The sequence below is a fragment of the Medicago sativa genome, chromosome 6 (genome assembly GCF_051527215.1).
Source record: "Medicago sativa cultivar Bolivia chromosome 6, Bolivia_mono, whole genome shotgun sequence".
NCBI lineage: Eukaryota > Viridiplantae > Streptophyta > Magnoliopsida > Fabales > Fabaceae > Medicago > Medicago sativa.
In genome coordinates, this window is record NC_140754.1 from 89,252,520 (window position 1) to 89,270,095 (window position 17,576).

The 17,576-nt window shown below is 32.3% G+C and overlaps 1 protein-coding gene across 1 annotated transcript; it reads right to left on the bottom strand.

Moving 5' to 3' along the window:
• Positions 1-633: 633 nt before the first annotated feature.
• LOC146918020 (protein DETOXIFICATION 16-like) lies at positions 634-12,015 on the bottom strand. The gene is made up of 8 exons (XM_085719700.1): positions 11,556-12,015; positions 9,765-10,309; positions 4,954-5,040; positions 4,756-4,812; positions 2,008-2,246; positions 1,589-1,707; positions 1,397-1,483; positions 634-877 (listed from the first exon to the last, which is right to left on the bottom strand). Exons 1-8 carry the CDS (start codon positions 11,751-11,753, stop codon positions 794-796), a joined length of 1,416 nt encoding a protein of 471 aa, XP_085575826.1. The 5' UTR covers positions 11,754-12,015; the 3' UTR covers positions 634-793.
• Between the last annotated feature and the right edge of the window lie 5,561 nt (positions 12,016-17,576).

The following is a 17,576-nucleotide window of genomic DNA, read 5'->3' on the forward strand; positions in this document are numbered from 1 at the left end:
AGTTAAATTTTGTATTGGTTTTTGTGACAGCCCTCATATATGTGGTGTCTTTATTGATATTCTGATGTTGAAGGTGCATGAGTTTTTATTGGATTTTCCATCTATAATGTCACCATTTGTTTTTTGTTTTTCTGTCTGCGTGTCAATCTTGTTTATCTTGTATAGAAATTTATTATTAATAAATTTTACCATTATAAAATCAAAAACAAAATATTTCCTATTTCCTGAACAATTAATTCTCTCTAATAAACATTTCAAAAAATAAAAAAATTATCTCTCATAATTGTTAAGCACATTGATTTTTTTTTTCTTTCTCTTTCGAACGGTATGGAGAGAGAAGAAAAAAACACCCAATTGATTGATAACCAGATAGCCACATTCAACCATACGGTGGATCCATCCTTGAATATGGTGCTAATAGAAAGTTGCCTTTAATAATTGCTCACTTCTTTGAAAAAAATCAATTGCTCACTTAAAACGTCCGTACTCCGTAAGCAAAAAATAGTTAAAGACATACCTGCAACTTTTAAAAATATTTTGATCATAACTATTCAATTGGTCCAATATAATACAAAGTTTTGATTATTATACCACGTCCATCGTGAGCTATAGTTAAAAAAGAAATTCGTACCATTTTCCAAAATATATAGTTTTCTTTATTAATAGCATCACTCCTTTAAATTCTAATTCAAAGATTACAGAGTTTCAGCACCAAGTTTGGAATTGGTGGATTATGATTTTGTTGAGTCTTTGTTTCCACTTCCCATATAAAATTCTAATGGATGGTTTTAAACTATGGAGTAGACACATTTTGATCATGTGGATCTGCATTAACTTGGACTCCATTGCCTCCAACTCTTATTGCAGCATTCTTTGCCTGAACAATGAAGATAATGTTGTTAAGAGCCAAATATGAAGTTTATAGCAAAAATTATGCAATTTGTTCAATTTTTTCGTTTTACTGCATCTAATTTTTTGTTGTTTTTTTTCTTTTTATCTTAGGAAATACACCACACACACACACACACACACACACACACACACACACACACACACACACACACATATATATATATATATATATATATATATATATATTTTAAGTTGGTCCATATTGTTTTGATTTAGTACTTGTAAAATTTGTTTATATTGGAATTGATTTCATTATAATATGTAGAATATTTGATTTGCATCCCTCCAATGTGATTGAGATAAATGAATAAAATAAATTTTGAAAGGGCTAAAACAAAATTTAGAGACTTAGTAAAATTGAACATATTTACAACGACAATAATTTAAAATATTTTTATATAGACAAAAAACGTATATTTTCAAGGACTAAATGCATATTTAAATCTAAAAAAAAATCATTTAAAGTATAAGGGAGGGGACATACTTCTTTTTCCCAATTGGTGCACAAGGTGACAATAAGATAACACACCACTTGCACAACAAGTGCTATCACAAGTCCTAAATATAGCCCCTGTAATTATGAAGAATGAAGATAATCTCAAATATAATAGCTCTAAATCAAATAGTTTACTACTTAGCAACAAATGAACATGATTAAAAATTGGTTAAATTTTACCTGTCCCTTCATGTGGAAGACAAAAGCCAATACAACTGAAAAAGGAATGCCCACCAGATAATAAGACCCTAGATTAACAAATGCACCAAGCTTTTGCCAACCACATCCTCTAGCAACACCTATAAGAATCAAACAATTATCAAAGAGAAGGTTTATATATTTTTTGGTCTATGTAATTTTTGGTCTATTAATAATACAAGGACTATACCTTGTAACTTTAAGGTGCTGAGTTCGAATATCCTCAGAGAAGATCGTAAAATGACTACTGATATCAAAAGCTACAATATTGTAGATTTTGCAAATGCAAAACCAAACATGGACTAAGATCTATTAAATCACATTATCTTATTATAGATATCATTAATAGAAGAAAAATTGATTTTTTTTTTTTTTGAGCAATTGAAGATTTGAATCATTACCTTGGAGTGGAGTTTGAAATGAATCTACAAAGGCAGATATTGCAACAACCGGTGTCATTGAAGTCGCATATGTGACTACTTCTTGCACATGGCTAAAAGCCTTTCCCCAAACTTTCCATAGTGACATAATGAAAGCAAACTCCAGAACTCCACAAGCGAATGCCATGAATAAGGTTACTATTACAGCTAAATATGCAGCATTTGGACATCCAGCTCCTAGTTCATTTGAGATTCTTGTACTGTTACATGAAAACATGTAAAATGAGACTCATTATAGTCGATACCTATAAAACACGGACACTTTTTGGATTAGGTGTGTCCCAGTATCAAACATGTATCGTGACCGACATATAATTAAACTGAATTATGTGATTTTCTCAAATTATTATCTTGTCGGCATGTCTGTATCCGGTATCTATGTCTGTATATGTATCCGTATCCGTGCTTCATAGGTTAATACCATTAACATAAATTGTTAATTATATTTTTAGTCCCCAAATCTAATATAAATGTTGTCTTAGTTCATAAAACTTTGAAACGTAGTTTTTGTGATGAGAGTTTAACATTGGATGACGTATTGTATATAAAAATGTATATAAGTGGAAAATATCTATTACCTTATCAGTTGGTTTTAATGATTGAATAAGACCGGACCAAATTTGAATACAATATCAGATCTAACACAAATTCATTAGACCAATCAGATCACACACTATATGTCCAATTTTAGACTTGATGGAGGTGAGTTCAGAGTCACACATTGCATTAGATATGAATACCTTATAAAAAGGGTATGTTTGAGTTGGAAGTGTTAAGAGATACGAGTATTTCATAAAAGTTAGTTTTATATGATGTTAAGAGATACGAGTATTTCATAAAAGTTAGTTTTATATGATTGAGTTAGATCAAACTCAAATATTAAGAGTTTTTTCGTCTTTCTTAATTTTTTAATGTGCTATGATTTTTTGTTGTTTTATTTTAGCATCTATGATATGATTTACTTTTGTTTGCTTATGTAAGATCTTGCAATAATCTTCTTTGAAGTTTTTATTAACAGCAAAATTTAATAATATCAAGTCCCTGCATAAGACGAATAGGGACTAACAGACACTAACTACAAAACAAAGACATCATATATAGGCGAAACACTCAAAAGAAAATTATAACAATACCAGTACATAGACCACCTAAATTGAGGGCAATCACCAACATCAATAAAAAATCTAACCAACAAAACTAAAGTCAAGACCTAAATCAAAGTCAAATCCACACAATTACTCCTAAGTGACCACATAAACAAAATACAGTCACCTGTCGTGTGCTGCTTACCATGACCCCTCCAAAAATCTATCCAACCGATCAAAAACCCCTTAAAACATAACCTCAACTTCTCATCGTCACAATTGAGCCAAATTAAATACCCAAACAAATCTCGAATCAAAAGTGATCGGCCCACCAGATTCTAGAAATAAATTAATAATGTACCCCTTAACTACTAGTCTACCGGAGAAAATGCCATAACAAACCCAAAAAGTTGGAATTAGACACCAACTCCCGATCTCGAATCAAAAGCGATCGGCTCATCTAAATCAAAAGTGATCGGCCCACCAGATTCTAGAAATAAATTAGTAAGGTACCCCTTAACTACTAGTCTACCGGTGAAAATGCCATAACAAACCCAAAAAGTTGGAATTAAACACCAACTCCCGATCTCGAATCAAAAGCGATCGGCCCATCTGAATACAAGAAAAAATCCCTAAGGCATTCTACAAATGGAGCGGTAGCTCAAACAAAGCAGATCGAAAAAGGGTAGCTCGAAATCATCCCAAAACTAAGAACGATCCAAAATCAAACTATAAGCCAATTTAAGACCCAACACTGGCATATAAGGTAGCGGCAACAGAGATGAACTCATATCTAAGATCACCATGAGTAGACAGCGGAAGAAAAAAAAAGAAAAACAACACACTCCTCCTCATTATCACCACAACCAAAACCTCACTTCCATGCAAACAACTCCGTTAACGAATGAGTTATCCTTCTAGCACCCTTCAACCTTCTTAAACCACCCATTAATTAAAATCACACCTTCAACCCCATTCTTCACCATTTCGATACCCAAGAAGATGACAACATCCTCCATAACTAATATAATGTACGGAGACACAAGAAGAGACGCAAGAAAGACACCATAACCAAAACATTCAGCAAGCCCAACTACTGACGAACACCTAACCAACACCTCTGCCAAAGAAGCAGCCACGGAGATGCAAAATTAGAACTGTGAGATATGAGATCACATGCCCAACCTGAAGAGAACTGAGCACCGACCAAACCAACACGGTTCTGAACATCGAGCGTGAACCACAGGACGACGACAACACCGGGAAACAAACATCACTTAGCCAATTGAAAGACAAACACCGATCCCCACTCGCGCTACACACAAGACTAAATGCGACAACAGCCAAGCCAAAGTAGAACACACAAAAAGCCACATGCAATAGACCCAAAACAACACCTCTGCACCACTGCAACACCAAAACACCACACGAACCAACACGAAAACACCACCGGACCCAAACATGCGAGCAGACCCTAATCCTAATTAGTTGAAGACTAAAAACATAATTAACGAAATAAACGTGTCACCATTTTTAATTTTAGTGATAGCATGCACATTATTTTGGTATCTATTTTTTATTCTTATACAATATAAATTAATAGAGTTTAGCATCCAAGACTAACCTTGCAGAAACACTAATTCCAAACGGTACCATCCAAAGCATACCAGATATATTAACACTGCGGATGAAAAAGTAAATTTAGTCATTATATGTACCAAACCAATAATTGTTGTATCTAAATTAGAAATAAAAACATAAAGGTTCCACAACAAAGAGTGGGAATAATAATCCTCAGAACCATGACTAAAAAGAAACTAACCATATAGAAAGGACTGAAGTTTGCAATTGTGGATTGGGAAGAGCACCAGACAGGAGCACCATTATTTGAAATGTCCATGATTCTAAGCTGTAAAATGTTAGTAGTGATACAATAGAGATGCAATTAGAAATTCTCAGCGGATAAAACAGCCTCATATTTGTATAATGTTATATTGACATGGCACAATTCCTGTTTTAAAAAGTATATCTGCTAAATCATATTTAACGGTAGAAAGTTAGTTCACACAGTTGATAGTTAAATTTGACCGAACGTTTATGAAAAACTTTTTCATACTATTAGAGTATAGCGACTAAACTTAAAAAAAAAAAAGTATCATCCTTATCCTTATCCTTATTATTATCTAATCCCTTACTTGTAAAGCTTATTACGTTAAGCAATTGATAACCCTAAAAATTTCCCTCTAAATCCAATGCATTAATTGTTGTTAGTATTAACCCTAAAAAATTCCCTCCCAAGTTTTTGGCAATTTGAATTTCAATTTTTTTTTATAGGAATCACACTTAATTATTTATGTGGCTTTTTGTTAACCGTGTTTGCATTTTGAATTTCAAATTATCCATTCTTAACCACAAACTACCATTAATTACTTTCATTGGTACATACACCATACAACTCCACTTGATTTTATTTTTCCCAGGCATATGCACGCCTCAATTGAACTTTTCAGTTTCTAAGTAGCTATAAAGTCCAATTATTTCAGTTTCTTTATCTTTCAGAAAAATTGCCAAATCCAGTAAGGAAATGTATGTTAGTTAGGTTGGTCATTCTTTTATAATATTATACATGTAGTTGTGTATCTAGGCTTGAAGGAGTGGTACAAGTTGCATAAAATGTTGTATTTTACTTTCTTTTTGTTTTTTTTTTCTCTCTTTTTTTTTGGGCTGGTCATTCTTCCATAATATCGTACATGTAGTTGTGTATCTAGGCTTGAAATTCATTATGTTTCTTTTGTTTGTTCTTGAATGTTGGATGAAGCAATCCAATACTTGAATTCATTGCTCTCACAAATGCATGTAAAGTCTTCAATTTGGATAACGATTAAATTTTCATTTTTTTGTTATATGTCTTCACCTTCTACTCTTTGAAAAATCTCTTAATAGAAACTATTGAAAGATTATCAGTTTAGCTTTCTCAATACTCTGTATAATATGAGAGCTCTCATTGATAATAAGCCTCATCTTTGGCAAAGCTCATTGTACACTGGGTACTTATACAGTAGAATAATGCTTATTGTTAGTTTTCAAGAATATAGTTGAATTAAGCAATAAATATGTCATGACGAATGAAATATAATTGTAAGTTAAATATTTGAAGGAGTCAATCTATGGCTTTTCAGGTTAATGTTTTTTCTTTTCTTTTTCTAAATATAATTTCATTGCAGGAAGAATGGATGATGTCAATTGTCTTTTGTATACAAGAGAAGAGGTGGTGAGAATGTGTACATGCTATATAATTACTTGGTGGGGAAGGGGATGCACTCCTAAACCTGCATCAAACTATGACTGTGGTGCTATGTTTAATTTAGTGCTATCTAGCGGTGGATACATGAAGGAAATCGAACATTGGTGTTTTATTATGAGTAGAATTGTAGGTCTATTCTAAATTTAAATGTAGGAAGCTTGAGATTATCAATAGAGTTTATGTAATAATACGTTAAAGTGTAGGTTTGTATATGCTCTGTTATTATTGAGCTAGAGCTCAGTGTAGTCTCTGCTGAAATATGACTATAGTTTGTTATGAGAGTTGTGTTGTATTTGCAATGAATTATTAGGTGGTATTTTTTTTTTTGGTACAATAGGTGGTATTCTTAATAGAGTCTATTAATGAGAAGACACGAGACTTTCCAAATTCTATGGTGTGGATATACAAGTTTTGGTTGAATTAATTTCGCTTTTAAATATATATTCATGACACTAATCTTTAATTAATTACACCTTACTATCTTTAATTAATTACACCTTACTAGCAAACCTCTAAAACCACCCCCGCTTCTTATCCCAACTTTTCCACTTTCCATAAACTTTAATTTTCTCTTACAGAATATTGGTTTAAACAATTATTTCTATGAGTTAAAATTACATAATTAAATAGTTATTCCAGCTCATAAGACCCGTGCGGCGCACGGGTCATCAATCTAGTCCTAGATAACATGCAACCCTCAACCCTAAACTGTTGGCGGAACCACACATACCAACACACATGAAATGGCTCGCTAATGAACACACATAACGCATATTAAATGACTAGCTACTATGCTTCAATTGAAATTCAAATTTCCCACCCAAATTGATTCTATTAACCAAAGCTAATGACACATCTTCATCTTCCATATATATACATATAAGGGTTTGCTAGAACACACCCACTAGTTTTCATGTGGGAGTGTTTTAGCAAGTAAATGACTAAAAAGTGGTTAATTACACCCTAAGGTGTAGCTTTGCTAAAACACTCCCACATAAAAACTAGTGGGTGTGTTCTAGCAAACCCTATATATATATATATATATATATATATATATATTAACTTCTATTCTATTTCCCATGTAGCAAATTTTCCACCCACTTTCTATTTCCAACTATAACTTTTCCCTTTTCCAACAAACATTAATAACTTTCCAATGCATCACTTTCTCAAGAAATGCTTTAATTTTTGTCCAATTTTATAGAAAAGAAAATAGGCAAGCATTGTTCAATTCCAACAACTATTAGACGTTTATAGACTATTGACTATTAGCCTCTCTCTCTCTCTCTCTCTCTGTCTCTCTCTCTCTCACACACACACACACACACGCGCACACACAGGATCCAACCCATTATGTAACTAATCTACATCAGCCTATTGACTATTAACCCCTCATACAACTGCTAGCCACCTCATCATCTTTCTCTCTCCAAAACTTCTTCTCTACACCACCGTTAGCCATCCACTCTTCTGTCCCGTCAGTCACCTTCCTCGTAACATCATAATTGATTCCCCTTTGACCAATATTGTCAACCAATGGGTCCTAGCCAGTTTTCACACCATCCTTTTATACACCAAATGAAGCCAAATGATTTTGGAATTGTGAGTTTGTACTGTCAGCCTTTCCTTAAAAACTTTCATCATTATCCCTTGACTTAGTACTCTTACTAATATCACCTGAGCTAGCAGTATCATAGAGTGACTCACCATCTACAACCCTAACCTCCACACAAGCCACCATACCTGGAACTTTCCGACCAGGGTACAAGAAAATTCAAAATCTGGCCGTTTTTCTAGATCCTGGCACTCCCTCCTTCCACCACCCTTTTCAACCACCCACAAGCCAAAATCGACCCCCTTCACCACTAGATGACGATGAAGAGTGGTCCTCCTTACCAAAGATGTGATGATATTGATTCTCGCCACCATCACACTATTTCTGGCAACCGTATCTTCATCAAATTTTTTGAAAATTCCAAGTTTTTCTGCCACCTTTTTAAAAGCTCTCCATCCTAAATATGCAGCGTTATACCATACACAGCCAACAACATTGTTCACGTTTTCGTGATCAAATCCGGCTGCCACGGGACCACTTCCTTAATTTTCAAATTCCATCACCCCTTATCTTTAACCATCTTACTCCCCACCGCAACTTCAACATTTCCGTGCAACAATACTAAACCATCACTCATCTCTACCATTTTCATGTCTAGGCCTATATGCATTCAATAACTAGTTTTCACTCTCAAGAAATCTTCTTTATGGACTAGGGTACTCACATAAGTTTTTTGCAGGTTGTTGAAAATGGATGATTTTTTTATACATCAAAGACATCCGTCGACCCTTTCTTTCCTACAACCTACTGTCTCATCGCCCCCCATCACTTCCATCTCCGATGAAACCTCCTTATTCACCAACGCTGTAAAAAAAGACTTATCTTGTTGGACCTTCCTCTCCTTCCCTATAAAGCTTCCCCATTCGTTATTTCCTTTTCCATTCCATTTGCCATATTCCTCTCCTAACCCCCAATCATTCTTATCAAACCTTAAGAGATTGACCTTGAGATTGAAACACCCGCACCATACCGATTTTAGTTTCTTACTCCAAATATCTACTTCCTTGACATCCATAAATTTCACAAAACCAAGCCCCCCCCCCCCCCCCCCCCCCCCCCCCCCCCCCCACACACACACACACACACACATTTATCAAGCTTTTTTGGAATATACACATTTCCCACACTCCCAAATTTAGAAAAAACCCTCGAAGATCCACCACTAGTCTATCACCATCTGGGAAGTTTGTGAAGAAAAACGACGTGGTAATATGAGAAAGATGATTGATGTAACCTATCACCCCTTGCTGACGCTCTAGCCAAGAATGGCCAAGGATTGGCCATGTTCTCTTCTCAATGGTGGCCCTTCCCACCTACTTTTTTGCTCCCTCTCCTTGATAGAGATAGATTAGGTTTATCTTTTTCAAGGTTGTCTTAGTATTTGTTTGGTTTTGCTTTTGTATCTTTTTGACACTCTGATGTAATTGGTTCAGGCCATCTTCTGGTTCATATTGAATTTTTAGCTTGATCAAAAAAAAAAAAAAAATCACCCCTCCCCAAACCTCCGCTTTGTGTGAACTCTCTCCCTTCTTTCTCCTCCTTATTGAAATTTACACACATATTATAAAGACTAATTTCAATATAAACAAATTTGCAAAATCTAAAACAATATAACAAGGATCAAAAGCAAAAAAGATATCTTAGTAAGGACTAAAAATAAATAAAATTATTAGACTAAATGCAAATATTTATATATTTGTAGAAAATGTCATACCAAACCATGACTGCCGATGGAAATGCGAGTTTGAGAAATTGAGGGATGTTGTGCAAGGATTCCATTGACAAACCAACCCAACTCTTTTTACATGAAGATGAGAACTTGATGTAAAGTGCCAATATTGCCACATTAAACCAATTTGAGATACAAATTGCAATAGCAGCTCCTTTAATACCAAATCCAAATTTTATAACCAAAGCCCAACATAGCAAAACATGTACTAAGCTAGTCACTCCATTAGCAACCACCATTGGAAAAACTATGTTTTGTGTTTGTAGGAATTTAACAAGGCACCTAAGAAGGCCATTGGCTGAAAGGCTTGGAATTGAGTACCGAGCAAATAGTTGAGCTTGTGCTGCAATAGTTTTGTCTTGATGTAAAATCACCAAAATGGGTTTTAAGTATGCCAAAATAAATGATAAAGGTATACTAACAATGGTTGTCGCCAACATTGCTCTTTGTGTATATATTCCAACCATATGATATTGTTGTGCTCCATATGCTTGCCCACAAAATGTGTCTAATGCACTTGACATACCCATCTAAATAAACATAAACATGAGTTAATTAAGAATATAGTTTGATATTTTGACAAAAGATGATACATATATAAACAAAGTCATAAACAAAGATGATACATATATGCACTTGTAAGTCTTATTAAATCTCATGGGTATATATCTACCCATTCTTGTATGGATTTGTGCAATGTATAGAGTAATGAGTGTTATAGTGCTTGGTCCATATATTGACCAAATACATCAAATATTAAATGAATCTAAAAAATGATTTTTTGCTTATAAATGTGACCGGGGTTTGTTAGACTTGTTAAGAAATTAAATTGTGAAAAATTCTGCTGTCATGGAGTAAAGACATTGAACCAATTATGTCATAGTGAGCTTAAATCAGTTGGCAGAAACATAACATACAGGGGTTAGAGTTCGAACCCCATACATCCATATTTTCTTCTTCTTAGAAGCACTCTGAATTTTATTTTATTTTATTGTGAACATTGTAACTAAATACATGACCACTTTTTTTTCGGAAAATCATGGCCACTTTTTTTACGGAAAATTAAATATAGAGAAATTAAAGTGTGTAATAATTGAAATTTTGTATTTAACATCTTAAATACTACTCCATATGTATCTGGTCAAGTAATTTAGATATGTTCTTTGTTGTAAGAGATAATTTATTTTTTAAATTCGTTGAATAACAGATGTATCTGGTTAAGATTTACTTTTAAATTCATTGAATAACTTATATATATGGTGTTATTCAATAAACCTAAACAGTGAATTGTCTCTTGTAACATGAATTATTCATTGAATAACTAATATTTAAGAAAATATATAAAGTTTCTAAATATTTTTTAGGTCTTGTTATCTTGTGCCCTTAGGGCACAAGTTAAGGAATCCAAAACTAGAAATATTTCATAGAAAAGAACAAAACTTTGACTTTAAAAAGTTGAATAAAGTTGAATGCACAACTTTTAAGATAATTATTTCTATTTTAAATTCTTTAACATATGCCCTTGGGGCACATGTTAACATTTGCCATATTTTTTTAATAAAATATTATAAAAAAATTAAAGGTGATTTCAAGACTTTCATCCATGCATGCATAGAGCGTTGGAAATCAGCAAAATTAATGGAAAGTTAAAAGTGATTTCAATAAATTAATACTGGATGTTTAGTGAACATTTCTATGAAGACTTTCTTACATGCATAGACAGCTGCAAATCAATAAAATTGATGGAAACTAAAATGAAGAAAACTCAAAACATACCAATACATTGAAGCCAGTGACATTGACAAATGAAATAGCCAAAGAAGCACCAGCAAGAAGCAACTCATCCAAACGTCCAACAAACATGAGAGATATCATTTGTAAGCTGTTTTGAAACACACACACAAATATCAATGGCCCTGCTAGCCATAGCTGCTTCTTTGATTCTTCAATAATCTCCCTTCTCCCTATTTTCATTGTGCTCTCTTTTTCTCTCTCTCTCTCAAGTCTCCAAGACAAAAACACAAGTCTTGAACTCTTGACCAAAATGATGTCAACTTCCCCTAAAGACCCTCTTTGAATGTGTCACTATTAATTACACCAAAGTACTATCTTCAATTCTTATTATTATAAGAGATTTTTGGGAAATATTTTGGGTCCTATCTACCTACTACTAATATACGAAAATTAGTTATTTATCATACTACATTCTTCTTTTTTTTTGACAAATTATCATACTACATTCTTATCCTTCATTCAAATAACTTAAAACAATTTTCATTAGGGGCAATTTGGGATTTGCAACATTTTACTTTTCCATTCTTTATTGTTTTTCTTCTCTTCCACATTTTGCAATTTTTTATTACCATTATTTCTCATACCACTTTCATTCTTTATTACGTTTTCATTCATTATTTATTATTTTTTTTTGACAAATTATCATACTACATTCTTATCCTTCATTCAAATACCTTAAAACAGTTTTCATTAGGGGCAATTTAGGAATTGCAACATTTTACTTTTCAATTCTTTATTGTTTTTCTTCTCTTTCACATTTTGCAATTTTTTATTACCATTATTTCTCATACCACTTTCATTCTTTATTACGTTTTCATTCATTATTTATTATTTTTCATTTTGACTCTCTCTGTCTTTCTTATTTTTCAATTATTTGATTACTTTTTTTTAAGAAGCTAAATTAGTCCACCTAAATTGATACCAGAGAGAATCGAACCTGAGACCTCGAGGAGGAACGCACTCCCAGATCCCAGGCCAATATCACTAGGCCAACCCAAGTGGGTTTTTGATTACTTTCTTTTCTCTTTTCAAGTTTTCTTTATTCTCTTTTTTCAATTTCACATTTCAAATGTAAATGAACTTTTTTTTTCTAATATCATTTAATTTAATATTTCTTTTTCTCCACTAATTTTTCTAATTACTACTATCTTCTTCATATTCTCATTAGTTGGAATTCTTTTGTTCAAAAATCACCAGTGATAAATATTAAAAAAATATGAGACAAATTTTTGTCATAGATAAAATATATTCATGACATAAAATTTCAAACCCATAAATATAAGTACGTAAAATCTGTAACGAGCATAGTGCAAGTATTTTAACGGATTTCACATATAAAATGAAAAAAAATTATATAAATAATACATTAATATTGGTATTTTTAAAATACATGTTTTCTATATTTTATCATTTTGATTTTATATATTGTTTTCAAATGAACATGCATAAAAAAATTTATTTCCAAGGACATAAACACATCAAATCGACAAGTAATGTTGTGCAAAAATTTTAACAGAGTTTTACATATAAAACAAACAAATATATTATAAAATAAAATTACTATATTATTGTTTGTATTTTGAAAATACTCATGATTTTTTTAAAATTTCATCATATTGAGTTTATTTATCAATTACATATCAAGGGGACAAAAAATATTGTGTTTCCTAGATTTTTTTTTGTTAGGGAAATTTGTGTTTCCTAGATATTAACACATAAAATCCACAATGGACGCAAGTGCAAATATTTAACAGAATTTTACATATAAAATAAACAAATATTTTATTCTTTAAAAAAAAAAACAAATATTTTATATAAATACTACATTAATGTTTTAAAATGACTAATGAATTTATTCCAATCTATAATATTGACCTTAAATATCAAGTACAAATAAATAGATCTATGCAAACGCACGAAACTAGTATGACTAGTTTTTATGACAAATTAAAGTAAAAAACAAACTACCCTCCTTTAATTTTTTTTGTCTTTTTAATATTAATGGACCATTATTTAATTATATTCATTGACTTTACTATTGAATATTTCTACACCTTACAATTAAGTTCAAATTTCAAAGTTGTCATTAAAAGTGTAAGTGCAACCTACTTAAAAAAGATGTTGGTGTAGCTCTCATTCACTTTCCATTTTTACTGATGGGCCAGTATAGGGGGACTGCTACTTGTCCCTTTGCCTATATATAGCATTGCATACCGTACATAAATGTTCAACGGTGTATCTTAAGAAGAGTGAGGCAGAAGTGATGAGTGTTTTCATAAATTTTCCTAATGTATTATTCAATGTTGGGTAGTTGTATTTTAGTAATTGTATGAAAATGAAAGACTAATTTTGATCGGTCTATGGAGTGCCGTGTAATATATGAATCATTTGTTTTCTTTATATTATTTGGTACTTCATGGATTTGATGCAAACTCGATAATTCAAGAATATTCTACCATACAAGGTAGTAATTACATATTGTTTGCTTGTTTGCTTAGATCTTTCATTTTGTGAGAAAATCTCAATCTTTATACCTTTGGTTTTGTTTAGAGTTGTGTTATTTGAACATCTATTTATGTGATAACTTTTGATACAATCAAAATTTTATATAGAAAATGAGGCATTAGCACAAAATTCAAAGCAATAGAGAGAAAGTAAAAAGATAATGTGAGTATGATAGAAAAAGTTGTCGCAAAAGTTTTCAAAAAATGATTGTTTAAATATCATTTTTTTTATTATGCATTTATTCTATGGTAGGTAAAATTGTGATTTAGATCATTGAATCTAATGATTTTGTAATATTCATTAGCACTAGAAATATGATTTTATGTTAGGATAATCACCTTCGATTATAAGTTTTACTTGTAAAACCATGTGATTTGGTGAATAATGTCTTTAAAGTTATTTTTTGAAATTGTTTAAGATCCAATTTCAAAAACCTAAAAATGGTGGATCTTTATTTTTACCATGAACTAGACTCTTGACCCACACTGTCGCGCGTGTCTATTATAGACTATTGATCAATATATTTTGATTACAATCAACTCAAGCAAATTGAAAAATAAACCATTATAGAATATTATGTATCATTGATCAATGTGACATAAATGAATTTTTTTTATAAGAAAGCCAATTAGTTACAAAAAAATCAAAGTACATTTTGAAAATTTTCTTTGTAAACTACTCCCTCTGGTCCTTTATATATATAAGAAAAGAAACCAAAAATAATCAAAACCAAGACAATCATTAGTTGTTGCAATTTTTTTAATGTTTTTACAAATATGCCCTCATAAAAATCTGTGAAGTATTAAATATACCCACTAATGTTGAAAAGACCAACATTAAATGAGGGCTAGAAAAGTATTTTAAACAATAAATGTACCTTAAAAGTTGTGACTTTTTCTTATAAATTGGACCAAATTTTTTTTTTTGAAAATTTTCTTATAAATAGGAACGGAGGGAGTACATTAGATGTGACATAGCTATCTTCTCCTTCATCATCAATAATCAATATCTTCAAGTCTTTCCTTGATGTAACTCTTGACAATGCAACATATAGTTGTCCATGCGAAAAAATTGGTTGAGGCAAATACAGACTTTTGGATGCCATGGATGAGCTTAAAAAGAGCTCAAGATATCAAATGTTCTCTACTGAGCTTTTGTATGCAGGTGCACTAACTTGAGACAATGGCCAAACAAACCAAATGGTATCACCAATTTATAGGAATGGCATAAGGTTCTTAGTTGGCGTGAACATAACATGCAGAAACACAAAAAAAACAAGAATTAAATGATGTCTCCTAGTTGTAGGTCTCAAAGGTGTGCAACTCAACACTTCTAGATCCCCGCGTCTTGCACGCTTTTCATATTTGCATTTATTATTGGCATGGCTCTATGTAGCAAAAAACGTTCAAAATTAAATTGGTGAAGGAAATGTTAAGTAGTAGTTAGTTGCTCATTAATGTGATGATTTAGGAGGGAAATGACTTCTTATTAAAGGTTAAATTTGTCATTTTGGGGTGTTAGGGCTGCATTAAGGTTAGGGATTTAGGGAAATCAGACCAACTTAGATTTATATTAAGTAAGATCAATGGACTTAACAGTTGAAAATTGTTCAGATCAAAAATCTAAGATAGAAATTAACAGTTGAAAACAGTTCGATTTCCACCACATGTATCTGGAGGAAAGGAACAAGATTTTTCGGCGCAAAAGAAAAGAAAGGTAGATGTTGAGTTTGAGGCTAATAAGATAGAAAATTGTTGTTCACACATAAAAGAAAGCTAAAACAAACATGTAAAAGACCGAAATACCCTTAAGCAGTTGACTGCCGTCGACTGCTTCTTCCTCGGCAGTTAGTTGTCGTTGGATCTTATAATTAGTCAGCAGTTAACTGTTGATGCCCCTGATACCTCTGTATTGGCAGAAGTTTCATTTTCTGAACATGATATGTGTTTGAAACATCAATTATAGTAACTACATTCATTTATCAATTCATAAACGACACATGCAATCATCAAAATGTCAATTCATACATAAACTCTAACCACATGCAAACTACCAAAATTAACAAAAATAAACCTACACAAACTAGCATTATGATTACAAATGATTAGTACTACTTACTTGTGTTTTTGTGGAGATCATTGAGTTGATTTTCGTCAAAATGGAATTGGAGAGAATTGGGAGGAATTTGAGTAGTTTTTGAAGAATATTAGAAACCGATGCTTCTGTAATGTAGTTTCTGCATATGTGCAGGACACCGAGGAAACTGATAAAACCGGCGGAAGTTAATTGTCGAGGAAACTTTGGTAGTTAACTATCGATGATATAAACCAATGACAATTAACTACCGAAGAGGTATTTGCGTATGTTACATGTGTTTTTAAGCTTTCTTTCATGTGTCAACAACAATTTTCAATAAGATAAACGTTGGTTTCATTAATGATTCCTCTTAAACCAAAAAGAGGAATCATTTTAAGTTAACTAATGATTCCTTTGTATTACTCCTCTAGATCTTAACCAAATGCCCCCCCACCTCAACAAAACCTAAACCAAAAAGAGCCAAAACAACCCAAACCACACGAGCGAGAAGATCCCAAAGAATTATTTTTGAGATTGGAACTCGAAAAACCAAGAGTGTTGAAAAAAGGTTTACAAAATTTCTGATTCAGATGATGAACCAAAAACAAAACAACCCAAGAAAATATCACCTCCTAAAAAAAACCAAAAGCTTTTGAAATCGAAAAGGCTTCAAAAAACAAAACACCCACTCCAAAGAAGCCTCACCCAAAGTCACCCCTAAAATAAAAGGGATAACAAAAGGAAACCGCTCAACCATAATGTTTACTAGAACATTCTCCAACCTCTAAAAAATCTTCCAAAAAACCACTCTAAAAAAATATATCCATTTTTCAAACAAAAAAAGATTCCCATTTTCGATCTCAAAAAGGAATTCAAGGAAAAACGGTCTTCTAGATCTTTAGGAGTTGCGAGATATTTCGACTTTGAGAAATTAGAAAAAGATAATATCATCTTGAAAAAAATACTCTGATGCTCTGGGTTGAACAAAGTTCTTGAAAATTTGTGGAAGACACTGCCCAAAAGTCGTCCAAGTTTTCAATTTTATGGTAGAAGTTTTCCGAAGGAAGAGTTTGATCGTGTCAAGGATCAAAGATGTCGAGATTTGTCTCACATAAGAGGTAATATGTGAAATATTTGATATTCCTCTCGAAGGCCATATTGTATTTGGTGATGATTGGTTCACTGAACTTGATGTTCAGTTTGAGAATGTACGTCAATTTATGTATGTGCCAAATACTAAGGATTTTTTCTCTTCCAATCTAATACCAACCCCGAAAATGCTAAACATTATGAGCCAGTATAGTCTGTTATCCCAAAATAGAAGTTATCACCATGTCCTAAACAATGATCAATATACCACCTGTTCATGAAAGAAAAGGGGAACCTCCCTTTTAGGAGTCCAGTTTTGACTACTAACTATGA